Here is a 23,487-nt window from a genome sequence, read left to right as displayed (position 1 = left end):
TGCTGATATTAGTGTCTAACAACACCAGAGAGCCATTTAATTGACAAGGCCAAAAAGAACAGTTATTCCAGAAATAACTGTCAATAGTCTTATTATTGACTACCCTTAGACTGCCCAGCAGCCTTTGAGAATTCTGAGTGAGGAAACTCTCACCTCTATTGAAGTTCCTATATTACCTTCTTTCCTATATGCTCTTTTTTCCTTGCCACTCAAGGAGGCAACATTTTCTGAATACTGGCTTCTATACTCCAGACATGGCACCACTTTCTAATACAAAACTTCCTCTGTGAAAATGACCTCCTGGTTCAGAGTATGGCTTTCTGATTGTGGCTGATAGGACACCATTCAGTCTGTAACTAATTTAACTAACTCTATCCATCACCCCAAAACTCCTGTTCCCACCTGTGGAACACTATATTAGTAAAAGAAACTTGACAACTCTAAAACACGAAAAATACATTCAAAGTTCTTGAAAAGTACTAAATGTGTGTAATGCAAAAACCTTTGAAGAATGAATCCTGCTAAGTTAAATGACAAATACATTATAATGTGACTCTGCGAAGAAATATTAGCAGACATTATTTCATCTTAAGAACCTGAAATCTAATGGAAAAATTCAACTGGAGTAGAATACTAATCAGAGCTAACAAATCAATAAGTAAGTAGAAATCAGTGGAAACTTTTGGTAAGTTACATATTTAATTAGTTGTATTTTGTAGCACCCAACTCTATTTACTATGTTAATTTGGAAATTTGGGGAGAATGTGAGTAATGTTATTACTATAATTTTTTTGCAATGTTTAAAGTTAATTATTAAGGGAATAATTTCTTTAAGGTTTTAAAATATTAATATTTTAATGGAAAAAGTCCTTAAGATTTCTTTGTAACATGTGGTTTATGCTTCAGCTTTTGGAGTTCTTCCTTGACCATGACCATGAAAGAATTCAAAGCAACATCTAGGCAAAACAAGACAAAGTTTATTAGAAACTGAATGGAAGTACACCTGGGAAGAGGGCTGGGTGGGCAGTCTTTGGAAGAACAATTGCAACAAAAGGTGGGGGATTCTTGGCTTTAATGGGGTACAGTGGTACCATCAGATTTATTCACCTAGGAGTACATCTCAACTATTGCTACTCTTCCCACACATAAGGTGAAAAGGCAGCTGCAATCTCTCCAGGCTACTCATCAAAAATAAGGCATGGCCTCCCTGGTGGCACAAGGGGTTAAGCACAGCACCATGAAGCTGTCCGTAGCCTCTGCAGCATGAGTTCAATCCCCATCCCTGGCCAACCAGGGAGCTACCCACATGGCACAGTGGACCTCGCCTGTCTCACCTGCTGCTCCCCTCAGCAGTATATTTCAGTCAGTCTGCCTATTATGCTCCCCACCCTGTCTCTGGAGTCCTCTCACTCCCTGCACCTCTGGCCTGTACCCCAGTTTTTATATGCATAAATAAATCTTTTAAAAAAAATGAGGCACAATTTCTCCATGGTTTCCGTGCTCTTCCTAATTCTGGGACTGACCATGAGTGGGCCTGTGGGAAGCAATAATACGTATGTAAACAAGTTCTTTTTCTTCTCCCCCAAATTCTCTCACATAGCTCAGAAAGTGTTTTTACTCTTCATTTAGCATAGAGAAAAATTAGTTTTTCACATCAGCAAATATTCTTCCAACTTTTTTCATAACATATTCATCATTCTTTGAAGGAAAAAAAACCACCGATCTCAAAAAGTTATATCTTAGAATTGACAATATTTAAGATTGTCGTTTATATTTTTTGTTATTTATATTTTATTTAGAAACTCAACAAACTTCTTTAGAAAGGTTGAGTTATAATCTTCCATTTCCTGATAAAGTAAATCCTACTGATTTAATGAATGAAAAGCCTAGGGGCAATGAAGAAAAATAGGGAAAAATGTTCAGACTTTATTTTGATAAGAAAGTAAGAAAAAACCACTCGGTTTAAATAAAATTGTATAGATCCTCCAACACAGATTGTCACGGTTCTTTATAGATTGTTTTGCATAATATCAATGATTTCACGATAAACTTTATCATATACATCTAATCCAAACAAAAAGTCTAGATGATTGTAGTAAGAAATGGTTTTGTGGTAAATGTGCCTTGTGATTTCAGAAAGTAAAACTCTAACATCTTCAGGATCAGCCAAGTAGTCATTGTTACCATTCCAAGTAGCAGTTGATACATTCATATTTGACACATTGTACACTGGAGATTCTGTCTAAATATAAAAGGTGAAAATAACAGTTTTCATGGGGAATGATACAGAGATAATATTATTCACCAATTCTTTAAAGATTAAGTACTATTTAGTTATTTTATATCCAAAGGGGCAGGTTTATTATTAAGAGGAGGAAAAGGTAAAGAATATTTGCACAGACACAAGCAGGCAGAAAAAGCTGCCTGAGAAAGGGACAGGTTTGCTAAAAGAGATTTCTGCATAGGGCCTCCCCGGTGGTGCAGCGGTTGAGCGCTGGGTTGCGAAGCTGCCCGCGGCCTCTGCGGCACCAGTTCGATCCCCGGCTGCTCCCCGGCCACCAGAGGAGGGTCCCACATGGCGCGCAGACCTCTCCTGCCGCCCGCTGCTCCCCTCAGCAGTGTACTTCGGTCCTTCTGCCTGCTCTGCTCCCCGCTCTGGCTCTGGTGAATTCTCTCACCCTCACGCACTTCTGACTGTACCCAGTGCATGTATAAACCAACCAACCAAATAAATAAATAAATAAGACATGCCTCTAGAAAAATTAAAAAAAAGAGAGAGATTTCTGCATAGTCACAGTAGCAGCCTTGGGGGGAGTGCTGCCTCTGCTGCTTTGCAAAGGGAGGTCAGTGAAGAGAAGCACCTGCATGGTCACAGGTCACAGGCGGGCAGCAGGGCTGTTGCCAAGTACTATTTAAAAGAAGCTAAATCTCAAAAATTATTGCTATGGAAGCAGAGTATGAAAAAATAACTATTACAGTTTTTTCTTAGAAGTAAATCATTTATAAATCAAAACTAGACAGTTTGCTCTAAATCAGAGTATGCAGACATTTCATAGAAATAATGGTAGTTTTGTTTATAAAGCATTAAATTTTAACCAAAATTTCCTGTGGCTGTGTAACTATCAGTATGATTATCAATAAATGATAAATATTACAGTTAAGATCAAATTTGATTTTATTGGATTTGATTTTTGTATTTTACTTCAGACTTTTATAAGAGTGAATCACATATGGCAGGGGTTTAGCTAATACTGAAAAATATGGTGGAAAAGCATGAACTTCAAGGTAGACGTCAGCTGGGTTCTATTCCTTCAAGACTTTTGTCATTATCTCATACAATTTTTACCACAATTAACTTCTACTTGAAAAAAAAAAAATCTTCTATTTTATCCTAATTGCTGTATATTTGTCATACTTCCCCAAATACAATAATATTTTTAGGACAACACACTATATTATACATTTATTTCTTATTTAAGAAAGCATGGAGCCATGCATATTATAATATTTTTCCTCTTGAACAATGATGAATTATTCTACTGCCTGACAATTTTTCTAGCCTTATCCAAGATAACTGTTGTTAAAAATAGGTAACAGGGAAAAGCCATTTGGTCGGTTGTGACAATAAGGATCCTAGTCAACATGATCTTCATTGTAGTCCTTCTTCTGGTGGTTACTGTTTCTCAGGCTTTAAAGATGAGCCTTAGTCTATAGCAAAATCATCTGAACCTACTAAGAAAATAACTTATAGTTTATACCTAATTATTTACCTGATGAAAATGAGCCAAGTTCTGAGCAGGACTTCCCCAGTCAAAAGCTTTCAGTTGCCTAGAAGTAAAAAGCTGAAAAAAAAAAAAAAAAGTAAGACGGTACTCCTTTGCCCGTCACAGTGCTGCTAAGTATACATGGCACACATGCACTCCTTGTCCTGGGTCTGCTGGGAGAAGTCTAGGTGGGTTTCTTTGTTCCTCATCTCCTTTTGATAGGGTAAGATAAAGGAACATAGGCCTTTCCTGGTTGCATACGGCAGGCTGGCCAGGGAGCTAACCCACATAGCCTAGCAGACCTTTCCTGTCTCTCCTGCTGCTCCTGTCAGCAGTTATCTCAGTAGATCTGACTGTTCTGCTGCCCACTCTGTCTCTGGTGAATCCTCTCACACACATCCCCCCCTTCTCCCTCACAACTCTGGCTTACATTCCAGTTCTTGCATGCATAAATAAATACATCATTTTTTAAAAGAAATATATATACATATATATAATAAATAAGAATATATAGAATATATATAGAATAAATAAGAAAAGCAATAGATACACAGCAAAATACTATGGCGTGATTTCTATTTTTCCTTCATGCTTTTGGATATTTTTGTCTTTGTATCAGAATGACTGATTAGAACAAATAACCCCTAAATATTTATTGAATAACAAACATAGTCCCATATTATGAGTAATTAGAACAATTGTGAAAAGGAAAATGTGAATTAATTTGATTCTATTTTTTTAAAAGATTTATTTATTTTTATACAAGAACTGGGGTACAAGCCAGATGCGTGGGAGGGTGAGAGGATTCACCAGCTACAGAGCGGGAAACAGAACAGGCAGACTGATGAAATACACTGCTGAGGGGAGCAGCGGGCAAGACAGGAGAGGTCTGCTTTGCCATGTGGGATTCTCACTGGCTGGCCGGGATAGAACATGCACTGCAGAGGCTGCAGACAGCTTCACAGTGCGGCACTCAGCTGTCTGCACCACCAGGGAGGCCCTAATTTGATTCTATCTTATTCTTTTTGTCAGCACGATTAGGTTTGCAAAAGTCTTTGAAATCCCTTACTGAAAGTGCAGGATTTACTAAACAGGACTTATTTATGCAGTCACTGACTGTGTCAAAGTCTAATTTCTCATAATTTCTGAAAAGAGAAAGTGTCCTTCAAAACAAAGAATACATTTTAGAAGTTCCTAATACATTTAAACAATGTACAAATGCATACATTTTGTGTATTTATAAGATACTCATAGAAACACCTAAAAATAACTCCTTACCACCCTAACAAACAACTCTAAGTGTATATACTCTTGACCCAGACTATGATTCAAGCTATTATTTAGAGAGTACTCTGTAGGCAAAATATTTGTCTAAAATTTTACTCCATGTATTGCAGAAGTCAGTCAGTTATTCAATAACAAAAATTTCAAGAATGCTATGATGATTGCATGTTTATTAATCAATATGATTCAAATATAAAAGCCAGTCAATCTAAAAATAATTTACTATGTTGCCAATTCAGCTATCAGTTTAAATTTTCAAACCAGTTTCCTCAGCAAGTCCACAAAAAATTTGATTTTAACATTATTTTTCAAAATATATTTTGCCATTTAAAAAACCATAATTAAAAACATGTACCATCAAAATGCATTGCGCCAAATTTGAACACCTCAGAAGTCACTGGATCATGAATTTGTGCTACTATATATGAACTTATTTCAAACTGAAGTTCATGTCATTTCTATTTTAAAATATTATCAGGCCTCCCCAGTGGTGCAGCGGGTTGAGCATAGCGCTGTGAAGCTGGCTGCAGTCTCTGCAGTATGGGTTCAATTCCCAGCAGGCCAGGGGGATACCCACATGGCGTGGCAGACCTCTCCTGTCTTGTCTACTGCTCCCCTCAGTAATGTATTTCAGTCAGTCTGCCTGTTCTGTTCCCTGCTCTGTCTCTGGTGAATCTTCTCACCCTCCCATGCCTCTGGCCTATATCCAAGTTCTTGTATAAATAAATAAATCTTTAAAAATATTATTATTTACACTATATATATGCATTAAAATATTTTCTAGTTAAAAATTAAATACAGCAAATGTCTCTCAAGGCCATTGTAAAGCTGCACTGACAAATATGATTTTCTGCTGTTAGCAAATATTCATCAATACATGTTACATGAACACATAATTGATCATTAAAAAATAACCTTTACAGCTTCAAAAAATTAATGAGCATATAGGATTAATCTTAAATCTTGCATTCCATTTTAACATAGAAATGTTTGACCTAATGTAAGGCTTTGATTTTAAAAACAGACAAGAATAATATATATATATTATATATATAATATATATTAAGTAGCATAAAATGAGTTAAAATTAGTAATTGTTTCAGCTGTCTGTTTCTTGTGCTTTGTGAACACATCACTTTCTCTTTCTTAAATGGAAGTCCCATGTGACTCAATAACACCAATATTAAGGATATATCCAAATAACATGAAAAATTTAACATGAAATGATCTATCTGCACCTATGTATGCAGTAGCACTATTTACAATTGCCAAATCATGGAACCCAAGTGCCCGTCAACAGATGAATGGATAGAAAAACTGTGGAACATATATTCAATGGAATATTACACAGCTGTGAAGAAAGATGAAATGGTGCCATTTGGCACAAAATGGATGGAACTTGAGGTGATTATTTGGATGGCTTCACTCATCTGAAGAATATAAATATTCAAAGAACAATTACATGCAAGCAATGAAGAAATAAAAATCTAGACTCAGAAAAAGAAGATAGTTACCAGAGGGAATAAGGGAAATGGTGGAGGAGTTTGGGGAAGGAGGTGGATGGGGTATGGGGATGGATTGTTTGGTGGAGGCTAAAAAAAAGAGAGAAAAAAGTACTTAACTCTTTCTCTTTAACGAGACTTTAAATACAGAAGAGAAGATAGTAATGCCTATAAAGGGATCAATACAGATTATTTATTTTTCCTTCAAATGTAATAACTGTGCATTGAAAAATCATGTGTGAGTCTAAATCTAACTTCTCTAGTGCTAAGTCATCAAGTAAAGTTCAGATTCATTAGAACCTTCCAGTCTTATGCTGGGTTATGGTATGACAAAAAAAGCATAGAAAGAGAAACAAATGGGTCATATTTTCAAGGTCAAATTGGTCAGGAAGACCGATTCTCCAATATTTTCTATTTTTCATGGGATGTGGGAAGAAGTAAAATATTAAATGGCCATGGATTCTTTAGTGGTATGTAAACTGAGTGAGAGATGTACTCACAGTTTTTCATAAGCTGGACTTATCTGTGTGTTCTTTGCTAGTTCAAAGGTCAAAATTTTCTTGAATGTACCACATCTCCTTGATCCAGTCATCTATTTTTGGGCATTTGGGTTGTTTCCAAAGCTTAGCTATTGTAAATAGTGCTGCTATAAACATAGGGGTGCAGGAGCTCTTTGGAATTGATGTTTCTGTGTATTACTCAGCATTCAAAAAAAGATAAACACATGCAATTTGCAGCAACATGGATGGCGCTGGAAGGGATCATGCTCAGTGAAATAAGCCAGAAAGAAAAAGAAAAATACCGGATTGTCTCACTCATAGCAGGAATCTAGAAAACTTAAATAAGAGACCAGGGAAAAGAATAACTGTAAGAAAGTAAAAATCAAAATCAACAAACAACTATGAAACAGAGACACTCTATGGGGAGGTGGGGGGCGGGGAAAGGAGGAATTGGAGTCAAAATAAGGTGGTTGCAATTGTATGGGGAATATAAAAATAAAATTTAAATTTAAAAATAAAATAAAATTAAAAATTTTTCTTGAATGTTTTTAAATGTTTTTAAAAACTATTTATTTTTCTCCTTCTACTCTTTCCCCTCTCTACTCAGCAAATATGAAGGTATTTTCTTTACATCCCTGCTCAAGACTATTCCATGGCTTACTGACCCATGAAATTGAGATGGTTTGGAATTAAATCATGCAGTCCCCTGAATGGCATGTTAAGATATATTAAGTTTCCTATGACTGCCATAACAAATTACCACCAATTTAGTGACTTAAAGCACAAAATGTATTATCTTAGAATTAAGGAGTTTCCAAGTCCAAAATGGGTCTCAATGAGTTAAAAATCAAGGTGCCTGCAGGGCTATACTCCTTCCTGGAGGCTCAAATGAACAATCTGCTTTCTTGTCCCTCCCAGCTTCTAGAAACCAACTACATTCCTTTGTTCAAGGGTCCTTCCTCCATCTTTAAAACTAACAACAGTGGATTTGAGTCCTCAATTTGCGACACTCTGATCTTGCTTCTATCACCGTTATCTTTTTGACATTACCAGTTCTGCTAGCTTTAAAGACATTGGTTCATCTCAACAATACAGAATAATCTTCTTACTTTCAGGTCATCTCATTAGCAACTTTAATTCCCCCTTGTTAATTAATCTAATGTGCAAGTAAATAGTGAACTCTAGCTATGAATGACATCCTGAATGAACTTTATCCTGATATTTTTATGTCAGATGGAGGACTACACCCCCATCTACTCACCCAAGAAAGTTTAGGTGCTGAAGACTACAACTCCTGGCGGGGGCATCTGACTTCCTGAATGGGAGGGTCACTGGGAACTAGGTGTATAGTTAAGCAGCCCAACTTGGCTGAACACATGCAGGCTCTATCTTTCTTGCTTTTTTAGGTTTCAACTGGCAACCAGGTTCTTGAAGGAGACACCTGGTAGAGATAGTTGTAGAGACACGTGGAAGAGATAGATACATGGAAGAGACATGTGGGTGAAACATACACTTTGGGCCCTTAAATTCATGCCCTTTTGCCTTTTCTGTGATATAATACAACACTCCAGCACATGAAGATTGAAAAGTTAAGGTCTGAGTTGTAAATATTGCATTTTGTAGCTCTACACCTGGAAAAATCACTTGACAATTCTAAGACTTGACTGCTCTTTCATCTCCTGTGACCTGAAGCACAGGCACTGCCTGTGTGTGTCCTCTCTGGGAGGACACCTCCCCTGCTGCTGTCAGAGCTCCAGCTCTTAGAAGGTTTATAGCTCTAATCTGTAATGAGGTTTAAGGTAGAAGAGAAGATGGGTAGACAGAGAATTTGAAACTCCTTTTGATAAAAACATAATCAGGAGGGGAAATGAACATAATCAGATTCTACTAAATGGACCGAAAACAAATGGTAGTGTTAAATTTGCAAGTGTTAAGAGATGAAGCAAGGTTTTTGTTGCTGTGATCAGTGGTTTCATTTTAGCATCTAATAGATTATGATAGTAATACACATAGTAAACTATACAGAATTACACAAATAGGTAACAATTTCATTTAATCCTTCTAAAATTATCATTCTATGGCAATAGCAGGACTGTAGAATGATGAGGTATAAAGTCATTTGAAAATGACTTTAGGGCCTCCCCGGTGGCGCAGCGGTTGAGCTCTGGGTTGCGAAGCTGCCTGCAGCCTCTGCAGCGCCGGTTCGATCCCCGACCGCCGGGTGAGGGTCCCACATGGAGCACAGACCTCTCCTGCCACCCGCTGCTCCCCTCAGCAGTGTACTTCATCACTTTGCCTGTTCTGCTCTCCGCTCTTCACTCTGGCTCTGGTGAATTCTCTCACCCTCCCGCGCTTCTGACTGTACCCAGTGCTTGTATAAATAAATAAATGAATATTTTTAAAAAAGAAAAAAAAAAGAAAATGACTTTAAAAGTTATACCTGACTCCAGTGAAGTATATTTTGAACAGATGTTCCTGCTGGGTTTTGTGACATATATACATCCAAGCGACTCTGAGGGTTAAAAATAATTGCTTTGTTCAACCAGATCTTTGATGTTTACTAGTACAATCATAATATTTTATATTTATTGAGCTAAATAATTTCAAGAAAATGTAGTTACTTTTCAATAACTAATAAAATAATCAAATTTTATTTACATAAATGTATGTATTAAATGTACAATTTTCACATAAGTCAGAAGCTATTATTGGATTTCTAAATTATGGGGTCCATCACCCTGTACTGGAAACTATTAAAAGACACCCACACACTCACATCTTTTGAAAATACTATAGAATGCAAGATAAAAAGAAATTACCAGGATAAATGGAAGAGAAAAAAAAAAAACAGGAATCAGTAGTAAAAAGTGAATTACTAAAACCACTTTTCCTTAAGGTTATTTGCTAATCCCATAAAATAAAGTTTCTTTTTGAGAATTTAGCTATTTGAGGAAAGCAAAACTCACCCCAAGGCATGAAAAAGGCAGTTAGAAGACTTAAAAAGAAATCTTCTCTGTTATAACTGGATGCTATGTTCTAAATATACTACCCAAAGTGAAACTGAATCAGAAGTAGCACAGCCTTTGTGTCCATTTGTACTTTAGGTTTGCATTACCTATCTAATGCTTGGGAGCCTCAGTCAATGAAGGCAGTGTTGCTATAATTCTTATCAAAACTTAGCAACTTATTTTAAGTTTATCAACAAACAAGTTGTGCGATTTATATGGAGAGGTTAAAAACTGAGACTAGCCAACACAATATTGAAGGGAAAAAACAAAGTTGAAGGAATGACAGCACACAACTTCAGGACTCACTGAAAAAGTAAAGTGATCAAGACACTTTTACACTGGCAAAAGACAAGACAAATAGGTCTATGATGCAAATAAGAGAGCCCAGAAATAGGTCTCTATAAATATAGTGAACTTATCTTTGACAAAGGAGCGAAGGCAATGCAATAGAGAAATTATAATCTCTTTATTAATTTGTGCTTGAATAACTGGACACCCATGGACTGAATAAATAAGTAAATAAACAAATAAATAAACAAATCCAGACATCTGACACCTTCACAAACTAAACTCAAACTCATTTTGCAATGTAAAACTCAAAACTATAAAACTTCTAGGTATTCTTTGGCTCCTCTAATTATAACTCTATCTGTGCTTGAAATAAGTTCCCATGTAATATTTATCCTGCATGCCATATTCCAGATGTTCCTTACATTAGGGGCAATACTCTTTACTCTAATGAGGGTCAGAGTCTTACTCAATTCAATATACCTTGTTCAATTAATTCTTCTGGACAAAGAAGATTATAAGTAGCTTTCATGCATGTCCATGAGTAATAGGAAATGATTATCAGAGTTTCTACTTCAACTTTATCAGAAAGGAAGGAAGGAATCCATCCTCTAAAGGAACTCAAATCATAATCACATATCCTTGATACTAGTACTTATTTCAGGCACATTTCTCTTTGTAAGTAAACCATTTTTGTAAACCTTCATCAAAGAATCTTAAGACTTGGACACAGTCAAAATTTTGGGTTCTTTGGTAATATGTTTTCCAATTTACATTGGTGAAAATTTTCATCTCCGATTCTTCCTGACATTAAAATTTGCTTTCAGGGCATCCCTGGTGGCACAAGAGGTTCAGCACAGCCTGGTGAAGCTGTCCACAGCCTCTGCAGCATGAGTTCCATCCCCAGCCAGCCAGGGAGCAACTCACATGGCACAACAGACCTCTCCTGACTAGCCCACTGCTCCCCTCAATCAGTGTATTTCAGTCAGTCTACCTATTCTGTTCCCTGCTCTGTCTCCAGTGAATCCTCTAACCCCCCACACCTCTGGCCTGTACCTCAGTTTTTGTATGAACAAATAAATAAATCTTTAAAAAAAAACTTGCTTTCAGATCTCTTATTCAGTTCCCCATGCCCAGGTTAAATGGAATTGATTCCACTTATTGAATCTTTACAAACTACAAGGTTCTCTCTTTTTTTTTTTTTTTCATACTGGCTATAAGACACAATTCCATGGCAAACTCTGCCTTCCCACTGATATAAAAGGCTCAAGAGTATTGAATCAAACTAAACTATGCCACCAATCACACTTACTATTCTCATACACACTGTGAAAATTTTCCAGTTCGAACTGCTCAGAATCCCAGAGAACATAGAAAATAATCATGTTATAACCTATGACATTGTCAACTTTTGTCCCAGGAGGGATACCCACAGAAAATACAGTGATGGTCAAATATACTTTCCAAAATATAGACTGAAAGAATGAAACAAAAAAGTATTGTATTTATTTTTCCAGTCATCACATGATAGACATTTAATACTAGATGGTAGAATAATATGAGAAAAAGAGAATGGTAAATAGTCAAAAATCATTAGTAGTTACTGAGAAGTTCTTAAAAGTCCCAGGAACCAACTACTAGTCCAAATGTCACAGTAGGTTTTGCCAAATTTGAATTAATTTAATGTGCTGAAAAACTTTTTAGAATAAATGCCTATATCTTTAATAGAATTTATATACAATCAATCCAAATGATGTCAGTAGCAGCAGGTTGAACACCAAGATGTTTTTCCATTCGAGCAATTTTGATAAATGTCAAAAGCATGGAAGATATTTGGCAGGCATTAGTTCTAATTATAAAAGGATCAACAGGGAAGGCAGGGAGTTGTGGGAAACAAGAAAATGGAAGAAAAGCTAAATACAAGAAAGTTCAGGAAATTAATACCCAATGGCACAGGCTAACAAAGATATCCAGCACAGCAATTGCTCTCTGTTCTTCATAGATAGCAAGATAAAGGAGGAAGCAAAATCTCAGCAAGGTAATCACCATCACAATATTGATATAGTAATAAAGTCAGAAAGATTAAAAATCTTTCTAGTAGTATACATAGATGAACCATAAAATGATACACAAGCATAAAATAAACACTATTAAAAGTTGCTTTTTAAATCTTTGAAAATGGATATAAAATCCAACTTGTTCTTACCATATTTAAGTTCTTTGTGTCATATCCATATATCATAAACAAGAATTCACGGCATAGAACACCAAAAATCTTTAGTGGACACAACTTTGAACCAATGAATCTTTTAGATGAAGTATTAGATAAAAAGTCTTTGTTGCCGGTAAAAGCCTGTAAAATAAATTTACTTTATCCATATTTGGAAGGCCCAAAGAATCAACAAATGATGTGGTAAATTTTCTGTTTTCAATCAAACGCATTAACTTACAGTTTAAAACATTTAAATTAAGGATAAATCTTGCAAGGAGAAGATAGATATGATTCAAATGCTAGATTTTCCCTTACCAATGAGGAATCCAAAAGTATCATAGTAAAATCCTATTCCTAGAAACAAAGGATCCAGTATAATCGAAACCAAAAATTCAGTTCATACATGTGGCTGTGCAAACATAGTCAAGACCTTTTTCGTAATTAAAACATGCTGTATTGGGGCTCCTTGATGGCACAAGGGTTAAGTCTCAGCATTATGAAGCTACCTCCAGCCACTGCAGCATGAGTTCAATCCCCGGTCAGGGAGCTAACCCACACGGCACAGCAGACTTCTCCTGCCCCACTCTCTGCTCTCCTCAGTAGTATATTTCATCAATCTGCCTGTTCTGCTCCCCACTCTGTCTCTGGTGAATCCTCTCACCTCCCCCCCCCCAACACCTCTGGTCTATACCCCAGCTCTTGTATGCATAAATAAATCTTTTTTTTTTTAAAAGTTGTATTGACCTGCCAGCATTTATTGATTAGTGAAAAAGCAAGGAGATAGCTCCAGGGAAACCTCTCTGGACATGAAAGTGATTCTGTAAGGCCCAGGACTAAGGATGTATAATAGTCTTAAGACTGGGTTTTGAGAACAAAGGAAATAAACTTTATTTGGCTGAGAAAGAAAAAAAAAAAAGTTGTATTGAAGTAGCATTGCACCGTAATGTTATATAGGTTTTTAGGTATGCATCATTATAAATCATACTTTATGTTCACCACTATAAGTTCAACTCCATTTTTAACCATACAATTAAATGCATTTACCTGATTTACCACCCCCTTTCTACCTTTCCTTCTAGTAAGTATTAATACTTTCTGAGGCTTAGAATCATTGTTGTTTTGGGTTATCAACCACACAGAATAATGGAATAACATACCTTGAACACTGACTGCAACTTGTATGCCATTTTAACTAAAGGGCTTTTTAAGTATTTAATGGAAAAAACTGGTGCTAAGGCAAAAAATATTTTGATTCTTTCAGCTATCTTTGGCATGGTGGAAAATGTTATAAAAGCTGAAAGAAAGATAGAAAGAAAAGAATTAACTATTTTTAAGCAATTACCAGCATATAAGAGATGACACCATGGCTAATAAGAGTATGTTCAATAGATTCTGAACAATTACTGTACTTATTTCTTAATTCACTTATCGAACATTTATTGATTACCCAGGATGAGATATGCATATTGATAACAACATAATGCCGATTATTAAGATTAAAAATAAATCTATAGACTATAAATGATGATAATATAGCAATAAATTAGCTTTATAACATCATGGTTTAAAAATAAGAAGCAATATCAAATATTTGTATATCTGGTAATGAGGTGAGAGATTCAATATACTCAAATTGATTTAATATTTACTATGAATATATTTTAAAACTTCTTTGCCTTCTTTTACTTAGGAAACTAAATATTAGTTTATATATTTTTAGTAGATTAGAGTCATTAATATAACAAATGGTAGTTTTTCCTTTTTTGACATCAAGCCATCATATCTTCTCATTTTTATTGATTGTTTTTATCCCCCTGAGTTCTGACAAGTCAAGTAACCAAAGAAATATATATCATATAACATATTATAGGCTGATAAACTCTTGCATGTCATCCATTTTTTCCTTATTTAATAAGTGTTAGGAATTCCTGACTCCTGATAATTGAATGGCTAATGAGAACCTGGACTCAAAGTCACACTCACAGTTAATAAAGATCAGAAAAAATATCCATAAAAAATGTGATTAGATTGTTATCCAACATACTTTTTCTAGTAGGAAGTGGATTATTCCTATGAGAAAATCCCACCTTTTTATTTCTTCAGCCTAGAAAATAATACTCTATACTCTATACATTTAATATGGGCTTCTATTATAAAATGGATTTTTTTACCTTCAAAGTAGAAATAATGCAAGGAAATAGGTCTATAATACTGTGTAAGAGAATTATATTGGGTCTTAGGGATTTTTTTTTCTGAAATTAGAGTTGTTATACATTAGGTAGTGTTGTGAGATGAAAGTTCTTTCCTTGTCATTTTCACACAGTGCAGAGTACTAACCACTACATGATCATGGCCTTTTCTAGTCATTTTCAGAAATGGAAAGGCTTTTCTCATCTTTGTGCATTTATTAAATTTAATGTGTCCTAAATACAAAAACACAGTCTTTTCAAGTCTCTTGGTCACAAAACACTGGGCTATATTTTTAAAAATTTATTAAAGTTCTATTTGCAGAACAAATAATAGTTATGATCTCACTTTGATCTTAATGTATATATCCAACTTTGATACATCGGAAACAAACAAAATGACAGGCAACTTTGCTTGTATAACCAATTTGTTGTGACTAAAGAAGACTTGGGAATGTCAGCAGGGTGTTAGCTCCTGGGCATTGCTAGCCTATGCTTATATCACAGTTCTATTTTGTTTCATTTGTAAGTCTATAAACTTACCTATAGCTTAATAAATAAATCTACAATCTTTAAAAAAGTAATTAAAGAATATTAATAGTGATCTCTCTTAGCATACCAATAGTAGTGCCCTGTGAATGTCCTACATAAAAAATCTCTTTTTGTCCAGTTCGGTTTATAATGAAATCAATGAAGGCTGGAAGGTCATATTTAGCCATTTCATCAAAACTGAAAAGAAAAGGGGAAATAAAAATTTATTTTATACTGATATTATATTAACATTTGAAGATAGTAAATGAATAAAGGCTATTTCAACCCTCTTTTGAGTATTATCAAAACAAAACAAAAAAAGTGTTCAATACATTTATAAAATAAAATGAAACATTATATGGCTTTATTTGTACCTGAATGCCCAGAATTCTTTGGAATTTGTTTCTAGGTATATGTGTTTCCTGGACCAGGTAGTCCCTCTGCTGTTCCCTATCCACACATCATAACCAGCATCTGCCAGAAGGAAGCCCAGACTGTTGTTAGGTAGATTGGAAATCCAGCTGCTGGCAGATGTAAACAAGCCATGTTGCAAGTATACAACAAACCTCTGAGCTGGGAAAAAATACAGATAATCACTATTTAAATCTTGTATTGTCTACGTGAAAATCTCATCTGAATTTCAGTCTTTCGCTATATGCCAATTTAAAGGTTTATTTAAAAAACTGTATACATAGGTTGAGTTACTAATGTTTAACCCCACTGATGTCAGAATTGTTTAATGCAGTTCACTAATGGACTTCTTTCAAATGACCAAGTGGACAATTTGGTCAAGTCTCATTTAAATATATAAACTTTTGGGCCTTACTGGTGGTCAAGAGGTTAAGTCTCAGCACTATGAAGCTATCAGCAACCACATGGCATGAGTTCGATCCCCAGTCATGGAGATGTCCCACATGGCACAGCAGACCTCTCCTGACTTGCCACCTACTCCCCTCAGCAGTGTATTTCAGTCAGTCCACCTTTCTGCTCTCCACTCTGTCTCTGGTGAATCCTCTCACCCCACATACCTCTGGCCTACACCCCAGTTATTGTGTGCATAAATAAATAAATCTTTAAAAATAATTACATAAACTTTTAAAGATTTGGAATATTCAGATAGGCAATGTGATTTGGACATTCATGAATTTTAAACAACATACTACACGAAACATTATAGGATTTTCCCAGCTTTTATTTCATTAGATAATTTTACAATGACATTTTTCACTGACATTTATTATCAGTATTATCATTAGAACCACTGTTTTAGTCACCTAACAGAGTTCCCAGAGTCCTTATGTATACTTCCAAAGTTTTTGAGTTATAATGTAAGGATAATAACTTTTGGATAATGTAAGCTATGTTTATAAGTGACTTTAAGCCCTGAATTGCCAGTCACACATTATCCTCTACAACAGTGATTCTACTGGTGTTCTGCATAGATCCTACTATTATAATTAGGCTGATGATCCTAATCTCCAGATGTTGTGTTAGCTGCCAACTATACACAGGTCTCAGGAGAAAGCACTTGGTAATCTTGGCCAAATGGGAGCTCCACACTGGGGAAGGAGACAACTTATACCTGAACCAACTAGCACAAAGGTAGGGTTGAAGATAGACTCCAGTGCAGACCACCTCCTTGCTCTACTCCTTTCTCTGCTCTCCTGCTTTCTCCATTACCTTTTTCCTGAGGTTCTCTCAGTAAATCCCTGTTACAGGCTCTGCTTCTACAGAACTGATCTAAGAGTTACTACTAAAAGTGGTCAAGGAAGCTGACAATTAAGGATGGGATGATGAAGATGCATTACTTGCTGGCTGGCTGGCTGTAGATGGTAAGTAGAATACTGAAAGAGCCTAGTATGTTGTAGCATTTCAATGACTAAAATATTCCTGTGACAATAAAGGAAATTACTGTTCTGGCTTGTACAATGTGTCTGACAGTTAAAAGGCACAGGGGAAATATAATTATGAGATCTAAGGAACTGGGTAGCTATTGCTGAGTGTTTGACGGTGTTTTGAAGAGAGAAGATAACAGGGCTCAGAGCAATCAACCATCAATGAAAGCAAAATGAAAAATCATAAGACCTCTTTGAAGGCCTCTAAACACCCTCATTTCCTAGAGTTAGAGGGCAAACTGAGGTAAAAGTTATGGCTGGGATTCAATTGTAAGAATGGTCAAATTTAGGCCTCCCTGGTGGTCTACGAATTAAGTGTTAGTGCTCCCACTTTGAGGGCCTGAGTTCCATCCCTGGCCAGGGAGCTAACACATGTGGCACAGCAGACCTTTCCTGTCTTGCCTGCTGCTCTCCTCAGGGTGTATTTTGGTAGATCTGCCTGTTCTGCTTGCCACTCTATCTCTGGTGAATATTCTCACCCGTTACCCCTGTACCTCTGGCCTACACCCCAGTTCTTCTAAGCAAAAATAAATAAATCTTTAAATTTCAGGTAGTTTGAATTCTCTGTGTAAGGAAGATCTCATATCATATGAGTCTTGATAAGGCTGTAGGACCCTGAGACTTGAGATAAGGATATCTTGGTAGAAAAACTTCATAAACTTGAAAGCTAGATTTCCCTAAACTCACTGGAAATAAAAACATGACCCACTCTCTTCTTTGTTAGAAGATAATAACTCTCTGTCAGAGATACCTTGCAGATCAGGACTTCCCTGCCACAAGATTCACCCCAATCCTTTCCTGGATACTCAGTGACTATGGTTAAATTCTAGCATGACTTACTGAAGAATATTGGATCTGCTTAGGGAAAAGGAGAGATTATATCCTACAGGAGCTACAAAATCTGGTAATACGTATGCAACAGAACTGGGAGTGCATGTCTCTGGAATGGATCCTGAAGCTTTTGGATTAAAGGGGACATGTGCACACATATATAGACCTGGATAAGAGAAAACCCATTCATATAAAATCACATTCCTATGACAAAGAATTCAACACACTGGCAATAGTTTCAGAGGTCAGTTCTGACATTCAGCTGTTTATTTCTTGGAAGATTAGAAAAGTCCAGAATTATAATCACATTGTGTAGAAACTGATAAAAGCATTTACATATAGGCATGCTAACCCTATTAAATAAAACCAGAATATCCACAAACTGACAAATGTGCCTTTGGAGGGCTTGGGGGATATTCCATTTACCAGCAGAATTTAAAAGCTGGGAAATGCAGAACTTCTGTTGCCATTTTGGCATATATAGAATACTAGAAGTATCATGGACTCAAAAAAGGGGGCCGAGACATGGGCCTCCCTCACCAAGGCAGCTTTTTCTACTCCAGTAAGAGTTCTCACATGGTACCACCCCTCAAGTAAACCAAACCAGGCACTTGGAGACAAGTTAGATATATTAGAACTTCTTTCCCTAAAAAGGGTAACAATTCCTTATGAGTAGGATTGATTGATTCGTTTCTGCTAAGATTTACTTTTCCTTCCCACAGGACCACAGCCAGCACCTCTACTCAAGAGTTTTCAGAGTACCACCATTGTCTTCCTCATAGCATGGTGTTAAATTAAGGGATCCACTTCATATCAAAGAAGGTGCATCCATTGGTATAGGGCCTTATTATCCATGTTCTATCACATAATTACATCAAAAAAATGCAGGATGAAATAATTTGATTATAGAGAGCAGTGAAATAACAACTTGAAGCCTTGGTGATAATGTCATCTGGAAAATGATATCTTGGAAATACAAATGTTTTCCTTTGAATTTGTTTACACACGTTAAACAAAAGAGCATAATATAGTGCTAGAATGCAGGCTCCTTTCTAACAAGAAGGCCTATGTCTCAGCCTCCTTTTTTGAGTCCATTGCACAAGCACTGGGATGGTTAAAAATAGTATCTGGCTGACATCTATTAGTTGAGTCATCCTATTGGTTATAATTCTAGAATGCAAGCTCCTTTCTAACACGGAGCTAAATTAGAAAGAAAAGGGAGATAGGATTAAGTGTGTTTCTACTATCACTCCCAGTAACTCATTGAGGGATTTATACTTTCCATTCTCACAATTTTAGTTTCCATAGATCTAAAGGCACTTGTTTATAAAGAGAAAATGCTTCTACCAGGGCACACAGTAAGCATCCCCATCAACTTAAAGTTGACTTGTCACTTTGGGCTCCTCATGTTGGAAGACTGGGAAACAAAGAAATTCATTATTATACTGGCAGGAATAACTGACCCAGATCATCATACAAAGATAGGGCTACTGACACATAATGAAGACAGAGATTTAAAAATTATATTTAATATAGTTGGTATTCATGTGATATCCTGGAACATTTTTTGTTTCTTTGATGCCCTGTTTTAATTTTAAATGTACAAGAAACAGTATCTATGACCTGCCACAGCTATAGTAGCTCTTAGGGATGAAAAACGAGGGTTGAATGATAGTAGCTCTTAAGGCTGAGGCTTACAACACAAGGAGCTAAGTTAGAAGGAGGGGATCTACAATGGATGGTAGAGAAATTTTAAGTATCAGTTATGACATGGAGCAGCTGCAATAGCATATGTAGTAATTTACACAAACTAACCTTCTTCTCCTAAGTTTCCCCATGTATTCCAGCAATTGGAGGAAATTCTGACCTACCAGAATCCTGAAAAAGTTGTACCTGATTGAAATAAATCTAATGTGAAAAATAAGGGGTTTGAGTAGTACAAAGGGCACAGTCTATTGGATTATTTTGGTGTGCCCCACCCAGATTTCCTTTACTAAGTATATTTCCAGCTGTTTTCCAAGAGAGTTCATTATTGCCTCTTTCTCTATAAAATTACCTCCAACCAAATGGGAATTGCCTCTTCCATGAGATTATTCCACTTTCAAAGATTAGTGTTCAGTCAATGAATAAGTGATGATAATTACGATCCAAAAAGCTAGTTCCCTACCTTCAAGGTGTGATTCATGGATTTATGAGTGTTGTGTGATTCATGGATTTATGAGCTAGACTCTAGTTGAGTCCCATCCTTCCTTCGATCCTTTCCCTCCCTATCTTGATTTCCACTTTATTTTTTCCAGCTAGCAGTCGACAATAAATTCTTATCTCAGGTCTGCTTCTAGAGAACTCTAAGTCACTTGTATTTCAAAATTATCTTGAAATCTTTTATTACAGTATTTGAAAAATCAGGTCATGCCCTGAGGAATCATTACTATAATGATTTAAAATCTATGTTAACATTTTCTACCTAGTAGATATGACCTTTGTAAGGATCTGAAATTATATTCATTGAGGTTGTTTCAAATTCATGTTTCTTCTCTGAATGTGCTTTAATGTTCAAAGTAAGAACTTGTGAGAGAATCTTATGAGAAATATTCTTTTCAGGGAAAAAAATCTAAGGAGAAAAGAAAAAAAAACCTGACATTTTGTGAGCAATTAGACAAATAAGCAAAAATAATCAGTTACATAATCAGTTTATGGTAACTGGCACAGCTAAGATGACAAGCCTAGTCACAAATTCTTCAAGCCCATGGAATGATGTTATTGTGTTTCAGAAATTCTAGACAATTGACATGGCTAAGCAAAGTGATACACAGAGAAATCCTGGAAGGAACAGCATATGTTCCACCACACTTATTTTTTTTAAAGGTATTTATTTATGCATATAAGAACTGGGTACAGGCCAGAGGTGCGGGGGTGAGAGGATTCACCAGATAGAGTGGGGAACAGAACAGGTGGACTGGCTGAAATACACTCCTGAGGGGAGCAGTATGAGAGTCAGGAGAGGTCTGCTGCACCACGTGGGTAGCTTCCTAGCCTGTGGGGATGGGGGGGGTGTATCGAACTGGTGCTGCAGAGGCTATAGCTTCAAAGTGCTGTGCTTAACCCCTTACACCACCAGGGAGGCCACGTTAATACCACTCCATGAACAGGAAGCTAATGGAATATCATTCTCTTCTTGAGCATGTGGGCAGGTATATGAGAAGTTAACTCTTGCTTTCCAAAGCCTTTTCTTATTCTACACTCATTGAGAAGAAATGTAAGAGCTAGGAACTTCAAGACCCAGGGAGTAATCAATTTATATGAAGTTGAATATTACCTGTATTGTTAAAACTTTTCGTCTTCCCATAAGGAATTCTGTAAAGGCCAAGGATATAGCCATCTTTAGTTATGACATCATACTTTTCATCTGGGTAGCCCCAGTAGGAAATAATTTCACTCTACATAAAGAAAAACACACATATTTTAGAGAAAGTTTGCTAGTCAATTAAGCTGAGTTGCCTGCCATTTCTAACGTATTATGTAAAAATGAACATTTTGTATTCTCCCTCAATCTCAGGGCTTTTTTTTTTTTTATTGTTACTAATTCGCTATTAGAGACTAATCTCCAAGAAAGGGGGAGGTTCTGGGTTCCCTGCCCCACCTGAGGAGGAGCAGAGCCGAGTAGCCAGGTGGAAATATAGAACACTTGGAGGACAGACAGAGGAGACAATGGAGGAGAATTGGAGGAGGCATGTGGAGCAGAGACATGTGAAAAAGTTGTGCTTGCTTCTCAGCTTTGTATGGGCACCAGGTCCTTGGAGGACATGGAAGGAAACTCCTGTATCAAAACAAGTGTCTCTACACTTGGAAGAGACTTGGGTGAGAGACCAATGACAATCTTTACCTTGATTTGTACTCTGATTTTGTTTTTCATTCTAGACTTATCTGGCCCCTTCTACCCTTTTCCGATGGATTCCTGCCAGGTGCCTTAAACTTGTGGCAAGTTTTCAGGCCTCAGTGGCCCTGCTTTAGGCCAAGACTGTTGGGCTGGGCACTTACCCACAAGGGGATGAATAACATTGGATGTTTTATTAGAAAATTATTACCCTTTCTTCTCTTCTCTCTCTATGCACACTATTGTATTAAAGTTCTTTCATGCTAATAGTATGCTTTGTCTTTATGTGGCAGATGGCAGAATCTCTTTAGAGTGTGCAAGTTTGGGGTTACTAGGACACCCTTCATTCTGCATACTAATACTACTAAGCATCATTCTTAGACACTAAGATTCATGGATAAAGAAAACAAAAATTAAGACCTCAGTCTTCAAGAAGTTATCTCAAATACTAATCTATTACTGCTACTACTAATCACTATACCTTTATCTATTCACCTATGTTTTTTAAATATGAAAATACATGTGTATTTCATAAATTCTTACTTGTCTATGCATATAGCTAAACTTATATCTAAAATTTGTATATATAAGCATATAGAAGAGAAAATTTATAAGTAATCTATTAATGTGTGATATATAGCAAGTTAATACTTAAGGTAATCCATAGGTTCCTGGACTGTGACTTTAAACAAAATGACATATAATTAAAGCAGAATAAAATGTTTTATTCAATGAAAAAAGTCATCAGCTTTTTCATCAGCGTTAGAAAATGACATTGACTGAAACAACTTTATCTGAGACCTGCTCTAGTCATATATATTTTCATCACAGAGATAGAATAAGACTGAAGGGCAAACTGTGAGCTATAAAATAGTAGTTAGGGAAAATTAGTTAACCTATATCAAAATATATGAATACAGGAAAATATATTTGACTGTAGATCAAATTTGAAATTGAAGAGTAGCATTAGCATTTTCTGTTATTTCTGCAGCTTAGCACTTACTTCCTAGAAACTTACAATATTCATATTTGCTTCAGGATTCACAGATCTTCCATGTTGAAAAGTACCATGAGTTCCAAGAATTTGAATAAAGGATATCACCATGAAAAAGTACCACATTTGGGATCTATATATAAAAGGGAGATTTTAACACTATTAAAATTGCCAAAGTAATACCATTTGCATGTTTTTTTTTGTTTTTGTTTCTGTTTTTTGTGGGACCCTTGCTGGAGGCCGGGAACGAACCAGCGCTGCAGAGGCTGCGGGCAGCCTGGCAGCCCAGCGCTCAACCGCTGCGCCACCAGGGGAGTCCCCCATTTGCATGTTTAAATGACTCTGAAGTGGGGACTATTGTCTAAGGATAATATTATCCAAGGATGATAATATAAAATTGGCAGGTGTGATTCAGATTCAGGCCTGCTTCATTCCAAAGTTCATACTTTCCAACTAACCTATTTTATAGCCCACACACCATCTTTGAAAAATCCTTTATGTATTCCTTAGTACAATTCTGAGAGCTCGATCAGCTATTGCAATTTAATTGATAGCTGAACAAATGATGGAATAATAGTCCTACCATATTAACATTTATTTTAAGTATTTTAAAGGTCA

At 36.2% G+C, this 23,487-nt stretch overlaps 1 protein-coding gene across 1 annotated transcript; it reads right to left on the bottom strand.

Moving 5' to 3' along the window:
- Positions 1-2,008: 2,008 nt before the first annotated feature.
- LIPJ (lipase family member J) lies at positions 2,009-22,995 on the bottom strand (the record flags this gene model as incomplete). The annotated part of the gene is made up of 9 exons (XM_084245208.1): positions 2,009-2,242; positions 3,771-3,842; positions 9,491-9,562; positions 12,553-12,699; positions 13,716-13,852; positions 15,364-15,473; positions 15,650-15,848; positions 21,318-21,438; positions 22,894-22,995. 9 exons carry the CDS (start codon positions 22,993-22,995, stop codon positions 2,009-2,011), a joined length of 1,194 nt encoding a protein of 397 aa, XP_084101334.1.
- Positions 22,996-23,487: the final 492 nt, after the last annotated feature.

The sequence above is a fragment of the Talpa europaea genome, assembly GCF_964194135.1.
Source record: "Talpa europaea genome assembly, chromosome: 10".
Lineage (NCBI taxonomy): Eukaryota > Metazoa > Chordata > Mammalia > Eulipotyphla > Talpidae > Talpa > Talpa europaea.
Note: the sequence above shows the minus strand (reverse complement) of the source record. Positions and strands in the feature narration are given on the sequence as shown.